The sequence below is a fragment of the Acomys minous genome (genome assembly GCF_964271855.1).
Source record: "Acomys minous genome assembly, chromosome: 7".
Lineage (NCBI taxonomy): Eukaryota > Metazoa > Chordata > Mammalia > Rodentia > Muridae > Acomys > Acomys minous.
Window position 1 is genome coordinate 22,638,489 of NC_140488.1, and position 26,598 is coordinate 22,665,086.

Sequence of the window (26,598 nt, forward strand, 5' to 3'; positions counted from 1 at the left end):
TAGGGCTATTTCTATAAGAGTTTTGATAGTTGTCACACCACAGAAAATGTGTTGGTAGTAAATTTGTTGCTTGCGTAGTAGCTCAAGATTATAGCAAAAGGCCGATGCCCTTGATCATTCATTTTTACTCTGCCAATTCGAAACTTGTTAGCTTTCCAGTTCAGTTCATGTAAAATGACTTTTACTCTCTCACCATGTGGACTTAAATGTCATCATACTCCATATTCAACGGTCAACTTCAAGGAACAAATGCTTATATGGCAGTTGTTATAGTTGGCTCAGTGACATCCTCAGGGAACCACTGATTGCATTTCATCTTCGTTCAAGTCATGAGCCCCGAGTAGATTCCTTATTTCAGCTATTCTCTATATGCTTAACTGTCTCATGTTTCATTTGCCCATTCCAGTTTTCATGTGTATACTCAGCTGGTGAAAAAGGAAGAAACAAATGGGAAGTGGGTCCCTCCAGTCTTGTCTGGTTTTATCCGATAAACGCAGGAGATTCTTGTTGACTACTGTGTTACATGTCCTTTATATCATGGAAGAGGGGTTAGAAAAGGGAAATGTGGTAGATAGGAGCTAGGTCAGCTAATCTCCAGTATCTGTCACTTGGAAGTAGATACATTTTCCAAAACTGGCAGTGTATTAAACTATGTCTACCCTGAGATAACAAATATCATATATTTGATTATATATTATATATTCATGTACCCAATACAGTAACTTTATGGCTATTTAAATATAAGGTAGATAAGTTAAAATTTATTCCTTTTTGGTTATCAATTATTTAGGCTATTTCAGAAAAAATAAGCAGGAAATATTATATCAATTGTTTTATTATTTGCATACATGCATAAAAGTAGCTGTTTCTATTCCTAATTTCTTAAAATAAGGTAGTTCAGTGCTTCCTCAGATGTCATCAATCACCTTATGGCTGTAGCTAGAGTCAAAAATATCCCCAGGGAGTAAATGCCACCCTTTCTCCCCTAGATTTCATTGCTAACTCCTTTCATGTAATGAAATTACCTTAATACCTAAAACTACCTGCTTGACAGCAACCCACTTCAACACATTAATTAGAACATGTCTGGTATCCTGAGTATTTGTGTCACTATTTTCACAATAAAAAAGTTTGAACCTTACCAATAAATCACCACACCACCCCCCCCCCGGGGTCCAATTACCTTCTCTGTATATTTCTTATACCATCAACAGGGAAGTCACTAGCCAGCCAGCATAAGCGTCTATACATTAGAAATATTATAGATCTGCTTTTGTTTTCACATAGCCAGGAAACAGAAGTAGACGAGGGATTAGTGAGATCTGAACTCAGGCCTTTGCTATGAGGATAGATTTTTTTTTGAGTATGTTACTGATAGTGAAAAAATACAAGGGAATTATCTTTGATCAAATCAGTCATTTAGCCATAAGCCTATTTTCATCCTTTGGGAATGAGGAGCTTGGACAGATTTTTGTGGCACAGATTTTATGCATCCATAAAGGGGAATAGCCCTGCTTCAGAGTTTGAAAATTACAAAATCAACACTCTCTTTGTAATGAAAAAGAACACTATAAATTCCTGAAGAGAACTGCAGTGGAAATTGTCCAGTACAACTCATTGCTTTCAATGAGAAAATTGCAAATTCTGAAGGAATTTTTCATAAATTCTGACCCTTGTCATGAGTAATCAATTTATTATTGATTATGCTACTGTCATAAATGTATTTTTCTTTCTTTCTCATTTGTATATCTATATGATTAAGTGACACATCCAATAGAAGCCTCCGTAATTACTTAGAAGCTTCTCAGGGGGATAAGCGTACGTGGGTCACATTTCAAAAGTGTTCTTTATAAGAGACAAATGGACTCTAAAGAAAAGAATGTGTGTGTGTTTCTCAACACTGTTGGCTTTCAATTGGTACCAGCTATATGTCAATATGAGGTATTATTATATGTGATATCATTTGCATAGTCACAATCATGAGAAAACAAAGCCCATGAGGCATTAGTACAGAAAAGGTCTAGTCCAATTATTTATCAATGGATTCCAATCAAACCCCGAAAAAAGAGCTTGTTAGTTGCCCCATGCCTCCTAAATGTAAGATCACTGTGTCTTCCCATGGTGATGGGGTCAAGAAGTTACTTGCTGTCTCTGCTTTCTCTATAGGGACTCTAATTTCAGTCATGAAGGTTCTACTCCCATGACCTGATCATGTCCCAAAGGCTACAACCCCTAACATCATTACTTGTAAGGAGTTTGGTGGGGAGTTTTATTTGTCTTGTTTTTAGTTTTTGGTTTTGGTTTTGAGAAGGGCTCTCAAAACAGCCAAGATGGCTTTGAACTTGCTGTATATCTAAGAACGACCTTGAGCTCCTGGCCCTCCTGCCTCCACTTTTCAAATATTAGATGTGCAAGTATGCACAGCCCATTCATTTCATATGGTGCGGAGGCTAAGATCCAAAGTTTCATGCATGCTGAATGGACGTTCTACTTAACTGAGCCATACCCTGCCCCATCATACTTTGTATTGAAGATTTTGTGGAATAAGCAATAAAGTGATTCTTAGCTTTCATCTCCCTACAGGATGATATTTTAGAATAGTATAATCATACTGATGAAAACAGCAGGCTAGTGAGCTCATATTCATGAAAACAGTCTACTACACAGGCTAGGTGGTTGTAGTTCCTAGCATAAGTTTTCACAAGTAATAGGCAGAAATCAAGAGGAGGCATGCTATTATTTTGGGAAAGCACTGGAAACATTAATCAAGAGGATAGATAACATGTGCTAGGCCTCAATTATCAAGCATAAATTTGTAGATTTTGAATTTTGAATAGTAGCCTACTGTTTCTCTATTTTCTTCTACTCCTGATTCTTTTTTCACCCCTCCCTCTTAACTTTTCTGTCCTCATCCACAGACACACAGACAAACACACACAGACACACACACACTTGTGGCAAAAAAGGAATAGTTTGATGTGCAGAATATGATACCTTAAGAGGATTGGGAGGCCCCTCTTAGAAATTTTAGACATAATTTTGGCTTTGGAAATTCAATATTAGGGGTTTCTTAAAGACATTAAAATGCAATGAACAAAGTCAACTTTAGATTTATTTTATTTTATTAATTTATTCTTGTTACATCTCAATGTATCCTCCCATTCTTCCCTCCCTCCCATTTTCCCCTTATTCCCATCCCCTATGACTGTTCCTGAGGGGGATTACCTCCCCCTGTTTAACTTTAGGTTTTTTGGTATCACAATTCATTGACATCTGGAATGCAATCTAATGGATTTTTTGTTTGAGCCCTGGTGGCACTTCTACATTTTCAAAACAGTGGCTATGTAAAACTCTCTCACAAAGTCTTAAGCATGGAATGTGTTTAATCTTAAATCAGATGAAGATATATTGACTTGCCTGCTCTCTTTGCCTTGGCAAGGAAAATGCTGCAGCGCCCCCTTGTGTCATATGGAGTCTAAAACACCTCTGGTTGAACCCCAAAGCTGAGTCTGTTCCACAAAACCCTAGAAGTGTCTCCTTGAGGCTTTGAGGGTAGCAGGGCATTGCTGTAAATTCACTTACGAGGGAATACTTGTAAACTGTTGTGTGCTGCTTGTTGAAAACTGGAACTTGCTCATTACTCAGTTTGAATAAGATTTTACTTTTCAAAATTGTCCTCATGGCCATAGGTGTTCCAAGGATGACCTGGACCCAAGCTAGATTATTGGAATAATGGATGGACATAACCCTTATTACAACAGGCTGTCTCTCATTTGTTCTCCTTACTCAGATTTTTCAATATCCTACTTTCAATGAAGCATATGCTATGCAAAATCATGTAACTTATCTTGAAATTCCCCTCCAAATATGACATGCTCAAGTTTTGAGGCATAAATGCAAGGTCAATATTTGTACATATGTCACCATCTTCTTACCTGTGAGACTTGCCTTTTTTAGAACTATGCCTTGTGGAGCAAGAACCTAGTTTTTCTTGGGCCTTTGTAGCTGTTGCTATGGGGAAGAGTCTAGCCCTATTTATGTTAGGTAGCAACACTCTTAACTTAGATATCAGGGCTATATATTAGCAAATGTAGCAAAGAATTAGTTACCAAGAACTTAGGACAAGAGAACACAGGGATGCTAAGACCAAGACTGATAGTTCTGCCGAGCAAAGAACATCAACATGGGATGTCATATAACACTGTGGTTTAGGATTGTTTGGGAAGAAAATTGTAACTAGTTAAATTTGCACATAAAGTAAGTGGGGGAGGGACTGTGTGTAAGAGTTTTGGGAGACACCAGGAATATTCTTGCAATGGCAGTTCATATTTGATTGGTCTACCATAAACTTGGTATAGTCCCATTTTTTGTTTTACCTTAATGACTATTAGAACCAATGGATCACCATATAAGATAGTGCTAAAGCTTTTTTTCAATTCAATACTCATTCAGACTCCTCATCTTATTTCACATGCCCTGAAAATTTGATTGACTTCATTATTGTCAGGATCACACTCTTACTGTTTAAGGTTTATAAGACTGATTAGCATCGTTGGATATCTGTCCACAGTCCGTATCTCTGAAAGAATTTTAACAAAGGCAGTATTTTATTCTCTCCAACTTTCGTCTGAACTGTGATTATTTTAGGTTTCATGTTACCTTGCTGTCAAACTTGTTCCCAGGCCGGTGTTCTCATTTTGTGTCTAGCCTTTGGTAATTAGAGACTATGGATCCGCAGCAGTGATAGGCACACAGACGCTGGGTTTGAGATGTTTAATACTGTATCTTAAGTAAGGTACCAACATTTCTGGTTGCCAAGGAAGAAGCACATTAGTTTCTGGACAAACTTTTGCACTGATCTTTTGAAGCTCATATTATTTGATGGTTATTAGGCCATTGTGATTCGCCTCTATTTTGGGACAGAACTACTTCACTTGTTGCTGTGGTTTCATCTTACTTCTTCTCATTGTTTCTATGTTCATCTATAACTGGGTATTTATTGGACATATCTATGAGATTCGAATGTATCATGTGGCAGACAAGAGGATAGAAGAAATGAGATGAAAAGTCCATGAAAAACAAGTTGATTTCTAGTGCTAGGCTAGATGCCTAAGACAGAAAGGAAAACAAAACAAAGGCAGACTGTTAGCTGCATAAATGAGGAAAATGAGCAAGACTCCTTTCTGTCTAGCCTTTTGTATATATTTTAACTCACCATAAGTTCTCTGTCCTAATAGGTTGTTCTCCCATGGCATGCATTGCTGAGTTGGGACACTGCTTCACTTGCATTTAGCATCCAGTGCCATTCTCTGGTAAGCTGAGTTCTCTTGTAATTTTCTGTTTTTCTGTAATGGATCCAAAGGTATCTTTCTTGGATGGTCACATTTTACTGAAACTTCCTTTGGCATAATTTTTTCATGGGATTGTTTGGTTTTCTTCTACTTAGGATATAGAATCATGGTTAAAAAATTTAAAGACCAAGTCTTAAATGACCCAGACTGGTTTTGAATGTCCTATTTAGCTGAAGGTGACCTTGAAGTTTTGATCCTCTTGCCTCCACTTCCCAAGTGTTGGATTACAGGCATGCACCACCACTGCTCCATATATTTTGAAAAGCAATTTGTTGTCCTTGAATCTCTATGTACTTTTTATGTGGGCTATGTGAAATAGCTGTGCCAGTGGAGTAAAAGCGAAGTGAAGGTCTTTGGGGAATGTTGTGTGAATCTAAGGCAGGAAAAACCACACCTAGCAATCATTTAAATGAAGTAAGACTTGAATGGAGTTTTTAAAAGACAAGTAATAGATAAATGTTTTAAGTTGACAGAGATGAGATATGATAGATACTAATTTACATTCTGAATTTTAGACTCACCAAGATAGGAAAGGCTGCCAAATACAAATAGCCAAAACACTATGAATGTAACATTTATATAATTCCTGATTGTTTCGTGGTTCTTCTTGTTTTATGCAGTGTATTGTATTTATGTGTACATTTAAAAAAAAAACCTAAGACAATGAGAGAGCTGTTAGGGAATTCCACGCAGGAAGGAAATGCTTTAAGAGGCTAAGGCTCAGTGATAACCTGACCTAGGTAAAAAATAAAATAAAATAAAATAAAATAAAATAAAAAGAAAGCCCAGAAGGATAGTATACATTTACAATCCTAACACTAGAAAGGTGGAGACAGAAAGACCCCTGGGATCTCATGGGCCAGCCAACCTAGTGTAGTGAGGCACCTATCCCAATGAATGACCATGTCTTAAATAGAAACCAGGGATGGTTGCACATATCTTAAATTCCAGCACTCTAGAGTCAATGGCCAGGGCACTGCTCTAAGTTTGAGGCCCACCTGGTTTACATAGTGAGTTCCAGGTCAGCTAGACATACATAGTGGAACCTTGTCTCAAAACCAAAAACAGGCCTGGAGAGATGGCTTAACACCCAAGAGCACTGGCTCCTCTTCTGAGTGAGTTGTATTTGATTTGATGCACCTGTATGGTAATCTCAAAACTGCACAGCTCTAGTCCAGGGGAAACCAACACTTTTCCTGGCCTCCGTGGATACTAGGCACACATGTGATGAACAGACATGCTCATAGACAAAGTACATAAAATAATAAAATTTTAAGAACATAGTGGAAGGTAGGTGTCTCCTGAGAAACAACACTCAAGGTGGACCTCTGTCCTCTACACATACACATACACAAGCAGCTCCAACCTCCCCACTTAAACAAGACAAATAGAGAGACAATACTGTGAGAAGTTGGCATGGCAGAAAACATACAGACTCTTGGGTAACACACAAATTGGCGTTTACTTAATACATTTCCTTGTACTGCTATTATTTGTATTCTCTGTCCTATACCATGTTTGAGAGAAGGAGTACTTTACTGCTTTATTTTTTGGTCTGGTCTCTAGTTGACACTGTAACTGACTAAATATGATTACATATTTTGGTTAGTAAGTGAATAAACAAATGCAATAGTTAGCAGCAGGGTTTACAAAATACTAAGATGGGTTACAGTAGGGAAAGAGAATTAATGTCAAGAATTCCTCTCATGCTGTATAATAAATACATGCCTTCTCATGAGAGAGCACCCTTTAATAGAATAATCATATTTAACCTCTGAAAAATGATCTATGAATTGTTTTCAGCTTTGTGTTACTAGTAGCACTAACATAATCATTTTAAAAGAATAAAAAACATGGTCTGCCAAATCTGCCTCTAAGAAAGGCTTCAAAGCTTAAATAGTTCATGGGATCAATTTGCTAGTCTAGAGCATTCTTCCCATTTTGGTCAGGGCCTCCTATGGAGAGATTTATTTGCAGTGTATGTCAAGAGGTGAAGTAATGGCATTTGTCTGCCACACAATGACTTGGACGTTTGCTGAGTGTAGAAATGCACCTTTATTTTTTTTCCTCCTTTATTAATTTATTCTTGTTACATCTCAATGGTTATCCCATCCCTTGTATCCTCCCATTCTTCCCTCCCTCCCAATTTCCCCTTATTCCCCTCCCCTATGACTGTTCCTGAGGGGGATTACCTCCCCCTCTATATGATCATAGGGTATCAAGTCTCTTCTTGGTAACCTGCTGTCCTTCCTCTGATTGCCGCCAGGTCTCCCCGTCCAGGGGACATGGTCAAAGGTGAGGCACCAGAGTATGTGAGAAAGTAATATCCCACTCTCCACTCTACTGTGGAGAGTGTTCTGTCCATTGGCTAGATCTGGGTAGGGGTTTAAGGTTTACCGCCTGTATTGTCCTTGGCTGGTGCCTTAGTTTGAGCGGGACCCCTGGGCCCAAATCTGCCTATCATAATGTTCTACTTGCACCTTTAAACTGGACAGGGCAAAAGAAAGTCTGCCTTGATCCATTAATTTTGAAAAGCTATGCACACTGAGGCTGGGAACAAAGAAAATGACTGGATTTAATTGCTAATGCTCTAGAGGCAAGAGTGCCTCTTGATGTGTTGACCTTTAACCCAGACTTGGAAGAGTAGAAAAAAGGAGAGGGTGTTTTCTTCTCTCTTTCCATCAGCCCTCACTTGCCCACCCCCCTGTACCTGATCCTGCCTGCTTTCAACTCAATCCACATATGCCTAACATTCAACTTTGCCCTCCATTCTCATTGCTTGGTTCCATCTTGGGGGGACAGATTGAGTATGCAAAGAAAAACACAAAAGAAGGGGAAAGTATTTTAAGCTGTTGGTAGGTGCTTAGAAGCAGGAGGCAGAATTATAGCTACTGAAAAAAGACACTGTCTTGCTTACCTAGTGTTACTACCAAACCCTCGGTATTTCATGGAGCATAGCCCTATATGTATTTTAATATTTTTACTACATTTCATATATTTTATATATATGTGTGGGTGTGTGAGCACATACATGTCACTGCACATGTCAGGACAGCTCTGAGCATTAGCTCTCTCTTTACCTAATGTGGCTTGGGAGATTGAACTTACTGTAAAGCACGGCAGGAAGTCTACTTACCACCTGAGCCATACCTCAGTCTGACATTTTTCTATATTTTAGTCCTCTGTCCCCATGTCACTTTCCTTTCAAATATTTATTTTATTTTCATTTTTATGTATATCTATGTGTGCATATCTATGTGTTTAGCTATGTGTACATAGATGCAGGTGTTCCCAGAACATGATGGCATCATATCCCCTGGAGCTGGAGTTAACATCAGTTATAAGCCACCTGACATGAGTGCTGAGAACTGAACTGGGTACCCTTTACAAAAGCAGTAAGCATTCTTACCTGCTGAGCCATTTCTACAACAGCATCATTTCATCATTTTAAGAACTCATATTTATGATCACTCCCTTTTTATACTTTTGTAGCTCTGCCTTTCTCCCCCCCTTACATGTTTACATTGGAATAAGAAGAATCTTCCAAAAAGTTAAAAATCAAAGTTCTTACTATTATATGTTACATCAGGAAAACTAGACATTATTGTAGCTGGAAAAACTACACTGTCATGATTGGTCCCATCATACATTCATGACCATGAGCCCAAGGCTGCCCTGAGGCTTGGGCTTGGAACTGCTTTAACAAGGTTACCAATCCATTTGCCCTCCTGCTCTTTTACAAAGCCTTCAGACCTTCTTTCTCTCCACATGTCTTCACAGTTTTCCCTGAAAGGGAATTTTGTTTACTTTCTCCTATCTGTAACATAGACTCTACCATATCATCACTACCAAGCCCTCACAAGTTTGAAGCAACCCCACCCCCATTACCATGAGCGTAGTTTTTCTGTTTCCCTTTCTCTTTTTTAGGGGGGTTTACTCCCCTTGAAAGTGTGTGTGTATTTGTGTATACACAGGCACATGTCTATCCATATATGTGTGTTGTGTATTTATAAATGGAGGTTAACTTTGAATATTGCTCTTCAAATGCTGCCTGCCTTCTCTGTTGAGACAGCATCTCTCAGGAGCATAGGGCTTATTAAGTAGGCCAGGCTTCCTAGCAAGCAAGCCCTGGGAGGTCCCTGTCTTTCCCTCACTGTTGAAATTGGAAGTAGGCACCATTATGCTTTTGTATGTGGAGATTAAATCAGATCATGTTTGTGTAGCATACAGTTAGCCAAGTAAGCTTGTCCACCACTACCAGATAGTCTTTGATAATTACCTCCATCTTCCATCCTGTGATGTGTGTGTGTGTGTGTGTGTGTGTGTGTGTGTGTGTGTGTGTGTCTGTGTGTGTGTGTCTGTGTGTGTGTGTGTGTAGTTTTCTTGGATTTTTAGGTGCTAGCTACTGACCCAGGCCTTGCATATGCTAGACAATCACTCTACTGTTAAGCTGTGTCCCTAGCCCTATAAATAAAATTTTCAACTCTGCTATAATGAGTTTTGTAAGAGCCTAGATTTTATATTTCTTTATAATATTGACTACTGACAACTATAGAGTGCTTTCCAGGGGTTGGAGAGATGGGTCAGCCATTAAAGGCTAGGCTCACAACCAAAAATAGAGTGCTTTCCAGCATTCTATAAGTTTTTATGTAAGGAATGAATGAGTGTGTAGCTGCTTTTGAAAATGCTCATAAGCTTTTGAGAATGCCCTTCCTCATTTACCAAACCCAGCATATTCACGTACTTTTCAAGTTCAGATTTAAGGCACACTAAGTAAGCTATTGTTGGAGGAAGCCTTTTATTTGGATTGTCTTTGGAAATCCAATGTGCTTTTTTCGTTATATGCACTCATTAATTATATTGTATCTAGAATCAACATTTCATAGAGCGAGTCCTCAAAGACAGCTTTGATGATCATTTTTCAGTACATTTAACGGAATCTGATAATGCCACTGGCCTTTCCTAAATCCACTTAGATACTCATAATTTAAAATAAATGCAAGTTGAAGTTGTTTATATTTTCAGAGGTTTTGCTTGGGCTTATTAGAGATAGCCAGAACTTTATTATAAACTGCAGTGGCAAACATATTATTTTTATTTCTACTCATTGTACAACATGGGTTAGGTCACTCACTACCTTTTAGATCATTCATTATTTCCATCCAGTGGGGTAGCTAAGCAGGGTTTCTTAGCATATACTAGCTATATCTTTTCCCTCTTATCTCATATGTTTTCTGAATATTCTGAGCTCTGGGAGTATAGTTCAGTGATTGAGCACATGCTTGGCATATGTGAGGTCTTAAGTTCAGTTCTCAGCATAGGATAAAAGAAAAAAATGTGAAATGAAGTAATTCAAACTTAACATCTCTGCCACACCACCTTCTACACATTAACCTTAACCTACTTACTGAGATAAACAAATACTTGATTTATTACAGATGATTAGTGTACTCAGGTCAGTGAAAGAGAGCAGACAAACAATACTTTTTCATACTCATTGAGTGAAGACAACCTTCTAGGGTTTGTATATCTTCTTCCAGACTATGATTCTCTTCTTTATAATTTTGGAGTTTTAGAGTCAGAATCTCAATATATATATCTCAGACAAGTTTGAAACTGACTATGTAGCAAAGGATGACCTTCAACATGTGGCAATCCTTCTGCCCCAGTCTCCCAAGTGTTATGGTTACAGGTATAAGCCACCACACCTGATTTGTAGATCCCTCTGCATAAAAATATAGCTGTTTATTATCTTAAAGTATAACCACTTTATCAGAGCACCTGAAAGATAATAATTCTATTCCGTTGCTTTCTTCTCTCTCTCTCTCTCTCTCTCTCTCTCTCTCTCTCTCTCTCTCTCTCTCTCTCTCTCACCTACACACACTAATTTTATTACAGGTGATCACACACACATACATATGTGTGTGTAATATATATATACACACACACACAGATATATACATAATAATTTGTTGGGGAAGTCCTTTCTCTCCTACCATGTGGATCCCAAAGATAAAGCTCAGGTTATCAAACTTGATACCAAGCATCCTTAACTGCTGAGCCATATTTTCTGCACCTAGTTTCCTTTTTTTGTTTTGTTTTTCAAGACAGGGTTTCTCCATGTAGCCTTGGCTGTCCTGGACTCACTTTGTAGACGAGGCTGGCCTCAAACTCACAGAGACATGCCTGCCTCTGCCTCACCGAGCACTTGGAGTACAGGTGTGTGCCACCATGCCCAAATATACATTGAATATTTATATCCTTTATTTCCTTAGAGAACTGGTTGTAGTGTCCAGCATTGAATGTGTGTTCAAGATACCATAATGTGAAGCATAGCTCAGTGGAGAACTAGTAAATTGACAATGAAGTAGACATTTCTACTGGAGCTTTGTAAAAAGCCTGTGACCAACTTCTGGCTATCATAGGTCACTCCTCAAAGCCTGACAGAAGTAGTGCAGTTTTGTAAGTTTTTACCATGTTTTGAGAGCATCAGATAGCCTAACATATTGTGCAAGTATCAGATCAATCAAACCTGGGGTGTTTTAGTTTATACAAAATGAGATAAAAGCTCATAGGTTTTCATAACTTTGACATACAGTTATCATTGTAGGCTTTTATTCCAGTTTAAGGCTATCTGGGAAGAGAAATAGCACTGAGGTGAAGCTTACTTTCAACTGCGTAGAATACACACATAGTGGCTCTTGGAGAATCAATACTTACATAGTAGCTCTTGGAGAATCAGTACTTTTTAATTAATTTATTCAGATTACCTCTCAGTTATTATCTCCTTGCTTGTCTCCTCCCATTCCTACCTCTCTCTCTCTCTCTCTTTCACCCTATTCCCATCCCCTAGGTGTGTGACAGAAGGGGACCTCCTCCTCCTCCATATAGTCACAGCCTATCAAGTCTCATCTTGGTAACCTTCCTATTCTTTCTCTGAGTGCTACCAGGCCTTCCCACCAAGGGGAAGTGGTCAAATATGGGGCACCAGAGTTCATGTCAGAGTCAGAGAGCAGGGACTGACTCTGAGAATCAGTACTCTTTAGTTTAAAATATTTTAAACATGCCTAAAGGAAGCTTTGACTACTTTGAGTCATGAGACAGAATGAAGAAGAGAATTTAAGTTTAGAATATTCTGCAGAGGTAGCAGGCTTAGGCAGCTCACCTGTCTGCCAGCAAGGAGGGTCCTTGGTCTTGGTTTTTCAAATCAGTGAGCTTAAAGTTTTCTTTATTTAGTAATGAAATGTATGTCAAACTTCAAGGAAATGTTGAAAAAAATGCAGATACAGTTTTATAAGCATATCTCCTGCTTTTTGTTTTGTTTGAGATATGTTCTCTCTGTGCACCCCTGGCTGTCCTGGAACTCATTGTGTAGACTGGGCCAGACTCAAACTTGTAGCGATCTGCCTGCCTCTTCCTCCAAAGTGCTGGGATTAAAGACCCACAACAGTATACCTAGCTCCTAACTGGTTTTGAATATAGAGAGTAGAAATGACAAGATGACATTATATTATTGTGACTATCATTAGAAAGAAAAGAAATTAAATTTTGGGAAGGCGGTGTTTTCTTTATAGGTCAGACTGGCTGGAACTTGTACTCCCTGTACTCTTTCCTGACTGTTGACTCTGTGTATGCTGTGTATATGCGCGCGCGCGCACGCGCGTGTGTGTATGTGTATACAGACTGATCTGGGATTATAGAAATTCTGAATATGGATAGGAAATAGTTCTTAGGTTGTAGGTTTAAACAAAATAAAGACCAATTAGGGCTTTTATGGAGGGAAAATTGTTTAAAGCCTTATTTAGCATTCACAGTAGGACAGTGAACTGTACATAATCAAGAGAGCTTTAAGTTAGTTGTGGTGTTGCACATGCCTTTAATTCCAGCACTCAGGAGGCAGAAGCAGGTAGATCTCTGTATTCAAGGCCATTCTAGTCTACTTAGTGGACAACCAGTCTACATAGAGAAAAACCTGTTTTGAACCTCCCCACCCCAACCCCAACCCCCCAAAATCGTGAGAACTAAAATTTGATGCGATACCTGAATGCTTTTATGGAACCATTTCCACCATGATAAATAGTAATTATTTCACTTGGGTACATATATATACTTTTATATATGGATGGGCACAACTACTTTATTGTGTACTACCAATTTTCAATTGTTTGTCATTTGAGCACAGATTAAGCAGAAGTCTTCCTTGATATTCATAAAGACAGTTTACTGAGTTAGCTAACAGCAGCATAGGCAAGACTAAGGAAAAATATTAAGTATTTGGGAGAAAACACAACTTCCAGTGAATTATTGAGCAGGTTTTCTGATGTAAATGCTTGTACTGTTGGTTGATAATATTAATACAAATTTCCCCCCAGATTACTCTGATCTTTCTGCACTGGTTTTGTAAAAATTATTTTCTGTTCTCAGGATTACCACTGGACTTTTTGCATTCTAAGCATATGCTGTAACACTTAGCCATCTCCTAGCTTCCCCACTGGGTTTAACTAGAGAGAACTAACTTGAGTACATTTGCAGAGCTGGCTACAGAAAACATCTTAGCCTATATTTGATGGTTAGAAAGTTGTTCTTTTTTTACTTTTGCAATGAAGAGTAAAATGTGTGGAGGTTCCTCAGTGCCAAGTGAAAGAAGGTGATCTGACTGGATTTGGAGGGAGGTAGATGAATTTCTGCATCCTATATATGAATTCCTCTATACTCCAAGGGCTATCCATTTGCATGTGGGGTAAGGGCTTCTATTTGCTTAGACATTTATTTTGGTTTCCATGTGAAGTCATTCTGTGACAGGAAGATTAGCATATTATATACATATACCCAAGATACTGTTCAGTATGCTTTTTAGGTATGTCTTATAAAAGTCTTCTAAGGGTTTCATGATTTCCATTGGAAAGTTGAAATTCAATCAGAATAAAATCCAGTGAAGAGGAGATTTAGTATAGAGGAATGGAGTTTGGGTCTTATATGAGCACGTCTCTCATAACTGAAGGAATTTTTCTTGGATTATTTTTTATCATGATTTTACATCAGTAATCATGATTTCTGTCCTCTTAAAGCCATGAATTTTTCTCAAAGGTACTGGTTTTCTCTAAAGTCACCAAAGGGCTAGATACACAGAACATGAGGACTATTTAGTATTAAGCCAATAGTAAAAATAGTTAGCTGGGCTTGGTGGTGCATGCCTTTTATCCCAGCACTTGAGAGGCTGGTGGATCTCTGTGACTTCCAGGCCAGCCTACTGTACAAAGTGAGTCCAAGATAGCCAGGGATACACAGAGAATCTATGTCTTGAAAAACAAAACAAAACAAAAAATAGCCATTTTGGGGCCTGTAGGCTCAGAGGTTAAGAGCACTGGCTACTCTTTCAGAGGACCTGGGTTCAACTTTCATGACCCACATGATAGCTCACAACTGTCTGTAGCTCTAATTCCAGAGGATCTGGCACTTTCTGCAGGCAAAACACCAATGTACAAAAAATAAAAATAAATCAATTTTTTTAAAAAGTAGGCAATGTACATAAAAGTAACATACTATTTCTTTGTCATTTCCTTAGGTGAACTTGAGAAACAAATTGAAGCTTCAAGGTTGTTAATAATCTAAGACGCATGCATTTTATTTGCAAAGAAAAACAAAAATATGGAACCCATATTGATAAATGCTGAAGTTCAAATGTGGAGTGCAAAGGCAGGAATGTCTAAATCAAGAAGGGCATTCATTGAAACATTGATAGGAAAAATGGAAGCTAAACTTATTCTCTATTTCAGCACTGGAAAAGTTAAGCCATTGCAATTACAGGATAATATTAAAAACGTGATCCTTAGAACCTTTGGCGAAGACCAGAATTACCTATATTTAACTTTTCAAAATAACAATTTCTTGTTTGTTGAGAAACTAACCACCACAGATGCCAAACAACTGAAGAGATTTCTAGACAAAGTCTATCAAGATAGTCTTCTGGCTGCGAGGAGGACTGATAAGGGCCGATCTGGTGGTCCTCGCAGAAGCACACGGGAATTGGGTGGCCCTTCCCCACTGAAAGTTCATTCAGAAGCAATCAGTAAATGCCTTGGGACCACCAAAGAAAGTAAAAGAGCCGTGCTGAGTAAGTTGCCATTGCCTTCATCCTCATCAGCCACACGTCATAGTGCAGAGTTATTAGAGAAAAAGAAGAAAAAGGCTTCACGCCATTCAGAAAAGAAGGGAATAGAGACTACCCCGAAGGGCAGTAGGAAGGAATTTGAGACAAAGTTAGTGGTGTTTGTAAGTGACGATAAAGAGAAAGAAATGGATTTAAGAGAGGCAGAAAGGAGTAAGACAGATTTTGAATTGCCATCTGTGACTGAGTATACTAATGAACTTGACTTTGATGTTCAAAATATTAATGATCTCCTTGAACAATTATTCTCACCATTTCTGCTGGAACCGTACTATATTGCAGAAGGTGTAGAGTGGCACGAGTATATGAAGATGGTCATACTGAACCCAGAGAAAACACGGCAAGGTCTGCCTAATGTGGGGAACAGCTGCTATATAAATGTGGTAGTACAGTCTCTATGCGCAGTTCCACTGTTTGTTAATGATTTATTCAACCAGGGGTTCCCATGGGTTAAACCTCCCAGAGATAGTTTTAACATGCACTTGATGCAACTGCTTGTTTTCAAAGATATTTACAGCATGAAATCTAGGAAGAAGTTCCTTAAGAGTATTACAAAAGCCCTCCCAGTATTTGGCGTATTCACTGCTCACCGGCAGAATGACGCGCATGAGTTTTTAAGTCTCTGTTTAGTTCAGTTGAAGGAGACCATACAAAGATTAGCCCTAATATGGCAATCTGAAGGGGAATACGGGGGAAATAATTTACTTAGAGAGATTTTTGCTAACCATGCTGTTATTGACAGAATGCCTGTTTGTCCTGTTGCCAGTAATTTTGATTTTGAATTGATTAGCTCTATTTTTTGTAAAGACTGTGGCCTGACTGTTTTCAAACGAGAACCAAATAGTTATCTCTCTATCAACATTCCTCAAGGAGTGAAAGACCACAGATTGTCTATCCAATCCAGTTTTGATCTTTTCTTTAGCGCAGAGGAGCTTGAGCATAGATGTGAAAGGTGCATGCACAACAAGTCTATTGCATTGCACAAGTTTAGCTGCCTCCCTAGAGTTATGATTATTCATCTGAAACGCTATAGTGTTGATGAGTCCGGGGTAATGAAGAAAGATGAGCAACATGTCATCGCCTCCAAATATTTAAGGCTATCTCATCATTGTAACAAAAACACAAAACTGCCTCAGCCTCTTGGCAGCAGTTCACATGCTAAGGATCTTGACTTACTAAAACCCCTTGAAGAGTTAGGTTTTGAAGTACTCAGTATGCCATATAATTTAGTGATGGCCTCAAGATCTGAGGGTTTCCCAACTGTAAGTGTCAGATCAGACAAAGAGTCAGAATCACAAAATGTAAAGAGAGAACAGCAGGAAGATCTGAGGGAAGGTGCCACATCAAATGTAGTTAGGTCAGAATTAACAAATAAGATGGAAAAAATCAAGGAACATGGCAAAGACAATACAGGTAGTAATTTAGATTCAAGTAGTACCAGTGGGGCTACTAAAAATGACGTGAGAAGTCCAAAAAAATCCCAAAAGCACCAACAGGCCCTGAAATGTGATGAAGGCAGAAGTGAGAAGCAGCCCTCCATAAAGGCACTTACTCAAAGCCATTCTAAACCAAGCTCCCAGGAACAGCCAGAGAACCTCAGGAAACCTAAAAAGTCCCACACCCAGAGTGCCAGTCGGGGTTCACCAGCCTCCTCAGATTCCAAGAAAAACCCAGGAAACAAAGATGTTTTTGATAAGAAGACAAGGCCCACAGGCAAGGTTGGGCCACAAAATCCTAATCCAAAAGACCAAAACGTTTACAGGCTCATTAGTATTATCAACCATATTGGGAGCAGTCCCCATGGAGGTCACTATATCAGTGATGCCTTTGACTTCAGGAAGCAGTGTTGGTTCTCTTACAATGATCAGCAGGTGACAAGTATAGATGAGGACTTTGTACAGAAGGCTAGGTCTTCCACTGGGTATGTCTTCTTTTACATGCATAATGATATCTTTGAAGAGCTCTTGGCAAGAGGAGCTCAGTCAAAGCAGTAATAAGAGGAGCATATGCCTCCTTTACTTACCTGGATAGAGAAGGACCAACATGTCAACAAACATCTACCTAGAGGTCTCCTTTCCACGCCTGACCACATCAATGGGATAGTTATAGCTAATGCTAATGAATGTTCTTCTCTGATGCAAGACTGGAACTCTACCTTTTGTATTTTTTTTTTGCCTCAAAATTTATCATTGATAGTGAATTTTTTAGTATTCACTATGGAAGTTGCTTAACACATAGTTGCCTTTATATTGATAAAAATTCCTCATTTTGCTTGCATTCCAGTAAAAAGTACATTTTGTCTCATTTATGTTTTCTTTCTTGCATGATCACCATAATAGGTTATAATGAAAAAGCTTTTACATAAGCAGAAAAAAAGCACAGGTGCCAGGCACACCACAGTTCAGACAAGTCTGCACAGCACTGTTACCTGAGCATTCTTGCTCTCTCTCTCCATTTGAAATGGTTTAGTGTCCTCATCCCCTCCTGGCTTTGTTACAGTGGATGTCACAAAATGGTGGATCCTGGAATGAAGAGAGAACAGAACATTTTATCTCTGCAGAAGTTGGAAAAGTACAAAAAGGTGGGGTGGGCCACCTTTCCATTTTATTCATTTTAAGTTCATTTCATTAAGACTGAACAGTGTTCTTTGATGACTGTTTTCTGACCTAGGCCGTGGTCAAAATAGGCTGTGATTCTGTTGAGTCCACTTTCTGGTATCGGTCTTTTCTGGGCTTCTCTTTAACTGGATTATTTACTTATTAGGAAAAGAAAATCAATCCACCTCTGGAATTAACATTGAAGGATCTTTGCATGTTCACTAGGGTGACTGTATTCTCCTTTTCCCAGCATGCTCTGTTTGGAATAGTTGGCACATTGCATGCATCGGCTCACCAGAGAAGAGCAGCTGAGGGCCTGTTGGGTGTCCTAGTGCTAACACTGGCTTTCTGATACTGCTTGGATGTGACTTTGTAGAATGCATCCTGCTTCCTTATCATCAAACTAAACCATATGCTTTGCCTTGATTGTTTCTCCTCACTGGATACCCTTTCCCAAAGGATACTCTGGTTAACTGCTCATTGACTGTAGCCCTCTTGTTTTAGGTCCCTGGCTTACTTAAGGCACCTGATTTTCTGATTCTGTCTTGGCTCCAGTGCCAGCTCCTCAGCTAATGTTTTCAACTCTCCATCAGAGTCAGAAACACGGCAAATACCACAATACCACTGAGGATTTGAGCCAGAGGAAAAGGATTTCTCCATCCGGCCAATTTCATTTTCTTAAAGCGGGACTCCTTCACCACAGATTCTTTTTCTCATCCACCTTAAAGGTTCTCCTACTTCCACTCCCCACAAGCACATCAGGGTCCGAGTGGAAGCTTGGCCTCTAACCTAACCCAACAGGAACAAGGCTATGACTCCCACCTTTCGTATTCTAATGCATTGATTTTAAGATCAACACCATCAGCAAGATAGGAACTCATGGGCTATGTGGGGCTCTGCTGCAGACCTACTAATCCCCAAATTCAGGATGGAGGACAGTAATCCCATGGAGATGCTTATGTTCAATTAAATTTAGGAGTCACTGCTTTTGTATGTAGCGCACCTTTTGCTGTTATGTATTTGAGTTGCTTGTTTCATAAAGTTTTTCTAGCCTTTTTATTTCTTTGACATATGCCTTTCCTATGAAAACACAAAGACTCTTTTGTTAGGATTTGGTTTTGTAAAACTGTTCTGGGATCGTACTTATGTCCTGGCAATAAGCACTAAATGAGGCTGATAAATTTTTGACTGCTCTTGGATATACGTAGATGACACTGGACACTAAACAAGTCTTCAGATTATCTGGTAAAGCCCTCCTTTTCCTCAGTGGTAAAGGTCGAGTATAGAATCCAGTAGGAATCCAGTGGGACCTGAAATATGCTGATGTTTATGGGTAGTTGGAATCTCTTAGATCGAAGTACTTTTATGGATAAAACTGTTACAGACAGAATGAGGAATTGCTCAGTTTCTCTCATCCTGAGACACTTGAGAATAATGTTGGGAGTTTAATGTAGAGAGGAAAACCCCCAACAGTTTTGGCCTCTACTTAGTTTTTAGTTCGTTTATATACATAGACTTCAGAACGGGAGAGTACAAGTCAGAGCCGGAAAGAGTGAGGGGTGATTTGTTTTGTTTTTGCAGTAGGGTCTTACAATGTAGCCTTAGGTGGCCTGGAATTCATAGAGACCCACCTGCCTCTGTCTCCATGTGCTGGGATTGAAGGCCTGCATCATACACCTGGCTAAGGAATTGTTTTGTAAGGTAGAAATGATTAACAGCTTTTGTTTAGACAGATTTTTTTGATAGTTTATATACTGGAAATGTCCTTTAGCATGTAGAACTTCCAAATATAGGGCAGTTAGAGGAGGAGCAAGGAAGAGAGGAGAGATACTCAGTTCATGTTATCTTGTGTACTGCTTTGCATTATTTCAAATAAAATATTTTAAAATGTAATGCTGACTGAATGGTTATTGTTTATTATAGATATAAGGTATCTCTAATTTATGGATCATATTTCTAGGTAATCCCAGAAGCAAAAAACATTTTGCTTAGTTTTTTCTGGCTCATTTATAACAGGCAAACAGCCCAAAACAGTACAAATTTTGTTACATTATCATTTTAGAAATCAAGAGTCTGGGCTTGCTATAAGCAGACTGAAACCAGGTTGTCAGGAAAGATGCAATCTTTGATGCTCTAAGGACAGAATTAATCTTTCTCTGTCTTGCACAGACTGCCCACAGTCTTTGGCACTTAGCCACATTTATGAGTCTTTAAATTAGCAGTGCTGTGCTGCGTTCTTAACAGTGAAATGGCTGGTGGTTTTTCTTTTCCATATTTAAAAATCATTATAATTAGACTTGGCCCATGCAGGTAATCCATGATAGCACCATTTTTCAGGTCAAAAACCTAAACTGTCACATCTATGTGATGTTCTGCCTACCATACGTGGCCAATAGATGTGAAGGAAGCCCACCACAAAGGCAGAGTGCCTTAGACTGATGAAGTAGTTTGGGTCATAGCACCATGTTAAGACCTCAAAGCTGCTGAGTGGTTTTTTTCCCTCGGTAACAGCAAAAGGTAACTAAAAAACTCAGACTATAACATCAATTAAAAAAAATAAGGACTGTAGTTAACATTGCATATTCCTACTAATATGTGTAAGTTATCTGTGTGTATTTTTTTTTTGCCACTTTTACTATTCTGGTTCCTATTTCTGAGTTTATGTACAAGTTTGTTGTAGCTTAACTTTTTCTGTTATTTCGGTAACAAACACTATTCAATGGGAACCTGCCTGAATTTGACTAATGGCTGCAATGGGTTTGAGACGCTTGCAAGAGTGAGAACCTTAATAACAGGAAAAATTGATGTATTGAATTCATTAGTGGAGCATGCCTTTAATTCCAGCTCTCGGGAGGCAGAGACAGGTGGATCTCTATGAGTTCAAGGCTAGCGTGGTCCAGGACAGCCAAGGCTACACAGAGAAACCCTGTCTCAAAAACAAAGAAAGGAAAAAAGAAATATATAATTGTCTTGCTGTAAAGGCATTTGGATACCTTCCATGTGGATGTGGAAGCTAACCAGCCAAGGGTATGGAAAGTACCATGTACTTGAAGCTCCTCAGCTTCATTCTCAGAAGCAGTGGACAGAATAATTTTAATCATTAACAGTAAGCATGTTCAGTTTCTTGATAGAAGGTATATCAACTACACTGCAAGTGGAAAAGGGCTTCTCTTGCTATTCACAGTTTGTGATGGGCTGGTTGTACAGTGTGAGAATATCTGTCCCCAGCCACAAACCCAGAAGAAGAGATCCCTTGTGTCCTACAAAAGTCCAGCCTGACCTTGGAATCACTTTCCTCCTGTATTTTCATGGGTATCACATACTTGGCCCTGGCTTTCTCAAGTGTGTGTTTGTAGCTGCCTAAATCCAGATGAGTGTATGGAATAATTTGGCCTTCCTGCTATGTTAGCATTCCATGTTACTGGCCATGACTTTATGCTTTGCCATTGGGTTTAACCTTGCTTGTTTCTTTAAGGATTACCACTGGGAGCCCCACTCTTGTATGTCCGTATATCCATCCATACACTGGTCAAGGAAGGCCTTCTGCTCTCCAGAGTGGATTCACGTTTGGTAGCTCAAGTAAAGTAGTAAACTTCTCTGCCATCACTAGGTTGCTATTCAGGCTTCAACAGGATTGGAATCTTAGCCCTTGGGATTGAGACCTTTTCTAGATTTGGCCTATGAATATTCCTCTCACCTGTATACAATATACAGGTTTTATAAATGCTATAGACATTTGCAGAGTTTCTTCAAGTTGAACTCTGGCTTCTCAACCCTGACTGATCCAGGAGAGGGAGTCTATGAGGCATTCTAGTTATAATATCCCAACTTAAATTCAGAGATTTTTTAGTGTGACATCATTTCTTTGAGTGTTATTTGGCATTACATAGTTATGTAAAACATTGCAAATACTTTTGGATTCAGAATCAAAGTATTCCAGTCAACATTAATCTCTAGTAAAAGGAAGTTGAGAGATAAGCAATCGCCTCTTGTTTTCATGCTTCATTTGCTATGTGATTAACATGAGAGGCTACTGCCTGATGGTTTTATTAGGTGATTACAGTTCAGCCAAGATATTTATCAATAGCAGATACTTTGTACATCACTCTAGTGCCTTCATTTATCACTAACCATCCTGGTTCATGTCTCAGTTTTGACCCACCCACTAAACATACTGCAAAGCTGAAGCCACAGAAATGTTTGTTTCTCTAACTTAAACATCTGAGGGCTGGGGAGATGTATAAAGCATTTGCCATACAAGCGTAAGGACTGGAATTTTAATCCTCACACCCACATGAAGACTTGACCTCTGTGGTGGGAGATGGTGTATGCCTGGGGCAAGGTGACTGGCTAGATGGCCAAATAGGCAAGCTCTGCATTCAGCAAGATAACCGGTCTCAATAAATAAGATACAGAGCAATTGATACCAAATATCAATTGCTGGCCTCCACATTCATGTGCACTCAGAAACACATGAACACACGTGCACAGCACACATACATGCACAGTTGCTCCCAAAGGAAGAAAGTGGTTGGTTTCCATTAACAGACATCAAAAATGTCAGTGTTTGACATTACTGTGTATAAAAGGCAAAACTACCTAATAACCTAGAATAATTTAACCAACATATAGGTGTACTTTCAAGGTTTGTTTGTTTGAAAGAATAGTAAATAAAGCTAGGGTACTTTTTCAACCTTAACGTGTTCGTTTTGTTAAGTTTCACCAGAGAAACGGGACCAACAGGATATTTTTATATATGTATACATGGCCTATATATACCTGTATACATATATTGGAAATGATGCTAGTGAAATTATTGATTTTATGTGATAGCTTGACAAGGATAAAGAATGTCCAAACAGCTGGTAAACATTTACTGGTATATTGTGGAGGATTTTTCTGGGGAAATGATAGTATTCAACTAGGTAGATGGAAGAAAGTAGATTGTATTAGCAAATAGAGCTGGCCGTTACAATTTATTGAAGACCTGAATTGAATTAAAAATATAGAGGAGAGGCAAATTTGTTTTCTGCTTCAGATAGTACACCCATCTGCTCTAAGGCAAGAATTCTGCTCTCAGGCAAGAATTCTTGGTCACTGGGCCTTGAGATGCAAACATTAATACCTCCCTGGTTATTAGACCTTTGAATTTGTGCTGGAACTGCACCGTCTGTTTCCCCTTGGCTTTCAGCTTGCAGGATTCAGCTCAGGAATAGTCTCAGTTTTTTTAATCACATAAGCCAATCCCTCATGATTAGTCTATATATCTGTCACTATTGGTCTAAATACCTATCCCATTGGTTATGTAATATCTTGACAACACTGACTAATACAACTAATGTGTTTAAAGTATGAGAGGTAGCACAGGAGTGTAGAAACAAATGCAGGAAGGAGTCAGTATGCCGTCTGGGTCTAAAATCCACAAGGCAAACTGGCCTGCTAGAGACTACTGCAGATTTAAGGCACAGTGCTTTCAGAAAAATAACATTTTGTGGAACTGGAGAGATAGCTCAGAGGTTAAGAGCAGTGGCTGCTCTTCCAAAGGTCCTGAGTTCAATTCCCAGCAACCACATGGTGGCTCATCTATAATGAGATCTGATGCCCTCTTCTGGCCTGCAGGCAGGACACTGTAAAAATAATAAATCTTTTAAAAAATCAGATTTTGTGCTTTAGGCCTTCACTTGATGAGATCAGATCTACCCACATTAACTTTACTTGGTCAACTGACTGTAGATAATAAACACATTTACAAAACACCTGCATAGCAATCCCTAGGTTACTGTTTGATTCAGTAGCATATACCCTACCAAAGTTGGCATCATATATGCTAAATCCAGAAGCTTAGAGAAGTCTCAGCAAAACAATCTATTTTTCAAAAAAACTATATAATACTAAATCTTTATAGGATAAGAGAATAGTTTTAGAAACAAAATTTTACATGGACAGTGATAAGGATAAAACAACAAAGAACCCAGTTCTTACTAAACCTTTTTCAGGGTACTAAGCAAAATTAAACCAACTTCAGTTTCATGTTTGCAAGAACAATTACTGTTTTATACCAATTTAGTGTTAAAAGTTTAGTGCATAGCTCTTGAAATCAGGTTATGCCCTACTATTGTTTAAAAATATTTATTTTTATTTTTATTTTTTAATTACACGGGTATGAGTATTGCCTGCATGTATACATGCCTGATGCCCATAGAGGCCAGAAGATGGCATCAGGTCCTCTAGGACTGGAGTTACAGGTTGTTGTAAACTGCCATGTAGGTGCTGAGAACCAAATCTGGGTCCTCTGAAAGAGCAGCAAGTGTTCTTTATCACAGAGCAATTGCTCTGTCCCCTATGCCCTACACTTAAATTACTCCAAATTGTATAAAACCAGTTGTTCAAGTAGTAAATTGTCCCTAGAGGGAACCAGAAACTGCATCATCTTTCAAGCACACCCTCAATGCAATACAGACTGATAAATGGCTTATTCCTGGGAGGAGAAAGAGAGCCACTCTGTAAGTTTATTGTGGTGAAATGAAGCTGGGGGTACATGAGCATATTGAAATCAGGGCCAAGATCTTATTGGATACACCAGACGGAAGAAAAGACCCATAAAGTAATGGGCACCTTACACTGATGGTGAGGCCTAACACTAACCTATTATCTGGTACCTGGTACATGTGTGAAGGACCAAAGACCCTGATTTGGCCAAGCCCCCTGCTGTTGAGAACCTACTCAACTGCCTGCTCTGCCTAGATATTTTCCAATTGGACACAGCTTTTTTTTTTTTTCCTGCAGCTGAACTATTCCAGCTTTGCTTTGAAACCCAACTCCAGTGGCTCTGTCCTGTCACTGGCCTGATTTATTATCTTGTCAGTACAGACTCTTTCTCAGCCTTCTCCTGAAGCTCTTGAAATCTGCTGTAGCATCCTTAACTTGCATTCATTAGCAACCCATATATATGCATATAGACATATATAGTTAGTATGCAACTTAATATTAGCAGATAAGATTGCAATAAAAAACCCTGCATCTGCCTCAGCCAGGTAACCAAGGTAGGTAGATCATATGACAAATTGCTGTCACCGAAACTGTCAAACTTGGTGGATTTATTGTTATTCAATAAATTCTAATGCCATGGAAAGACAAAAAATACGTTCCTCTAGGTTTCTGTGTAGTACGGTCACAACAATGAAATTACCCATTTTCTAAGAATGGAGTCTTTTCATCTGATAGTCACATCATCTAATTTCCCTTTTATTTCTATTTGTACATGTCCCCAGCCCTTGAGAACACTGTTAAGGTATGTCTGTGATTCTGTCTCGCCATGCTATCATCTGTAACTTTTATAACCAGGATTCGCAGTGGGAACACACATTCCCTGGCCTTTTCTTCATATCCCATCACAAAATTTTCTGCCTCTGAAACACAAAATAGATAGGTACAGTTGGGGGTGTGACAATTGAAGCAGAATGACAATTGCCTTTGCATTGTTAGTTTAGGGACACTGCAATATCAAAACTGAAGAGCAGAATCAATAAACCATGTATCATGGATCATCTTACATTTTTATAAATTAAAGTTTATTGGACACAGTCCTATCGATTCTTTAACCTATGTCCTGACTGCAACTCCCAAGCTGATAAATTTTAAAAATTAGATTTATTTATTTTAATTGTATATGTATGGGTTCTTTGCCTACATGGAACTTACTGGAAGTTATGAATGGCTTTGAGCTGCCATGTGAGTGCTGGGAACCTAACCCAGGTCCTCTGCAAAGAATAAGAAGTGCACCTAACCATTGAGTCATCTCTCCAGCCCAAGAAAGTATGTTTCTTAAAAGATTTATTTTTATTTTGTGTATGAGTATTTTTTATGGGTACCACATGAATGCCTGGTGCCCATGGAAACCAGAAGTAAGTGCCACATTCCTGGGAACTGGGGTTACAGATAGCTGTAATCAGGGTTGTTGAAGGCTAGGAATAAAACTCAGGTCCTCTGCGAGAGCAGCTAGTACTCTTAAGTGCTAGGACTTTTCTCTAGCTCCCTTTCAGAAATAAATTAACGATTTATTTTTTAATAATGTTATGGTGTAGATAAGTCAACATGAGTGAAGATGCTTGAGGAGGCCAGAGTCATGGGCTATCCCTGGAGCTGGAGCTAGCCTTACAGGTGGTTGTGAGCCACTCGACCTGAAAGCTAGGACCTAATCCTGGGTCCTCTGCAAGAACAGTGCACTATCTTAACCTTTGGGCCATCGTTTCAAATCCAGATATCAGAAGCTGTAAGAAAATAGAACCCACAAAGTCTGAAGCCTGAAATTTCTCTCTCTCTCTCTCTCTCTCTCTCTCTCTCGTGTGTGTGTGTGTGTGTGTGTGTGTGTGTGTATGTGTGTGTGTGTGACATTATCTTGCTAGCCACCATTCATAACCTTTCACTTCACTTCTAGTATTTGAAGTTTATTTGGGAATAGTTGTACTGTAAGAGGAAAAGC

General features: G+C 39.0%; 1 protein-coding gene across 3 annotated transcripts in view; it reads left to right on the plus strand.

Moving 5' to 3' along the window:
• Positions 1 to 20,009, plus strand: part of USP26 (ubiquitin specific peptidase 26) — a 52,705-nt gene extending 32,696 nt beyond the window's left edge. For 2 of the 3 annotated variants that reach the window (XM_084790099.1, XM_084790100.1), the window contains exons 6-7: positions 5,238 to 5,312; positions 14,917 to 20,009. In XM_084790099.1, coding sequence (XP_084646225.1) covers positions 15,000 to 17,513 — 2,514 coding nt within the window. In that variant the 5' untranslated portion in view covers positions 5,238 to 5,312; positions 14,917 to 14,999 and the 3' untranslated portion in view covers positions 17,514 to 20,009. The remainder of the gene's footprint in view (positions 1 to 5,237; positions 5,313 to 14,916) is intronic. The other variant, XR_014780711.1, reaches the window with a different exon arrangement.
• The last annotated feature ends 6,589 nt before the right edge of the window (positions 20,010 to 26,598 follow it).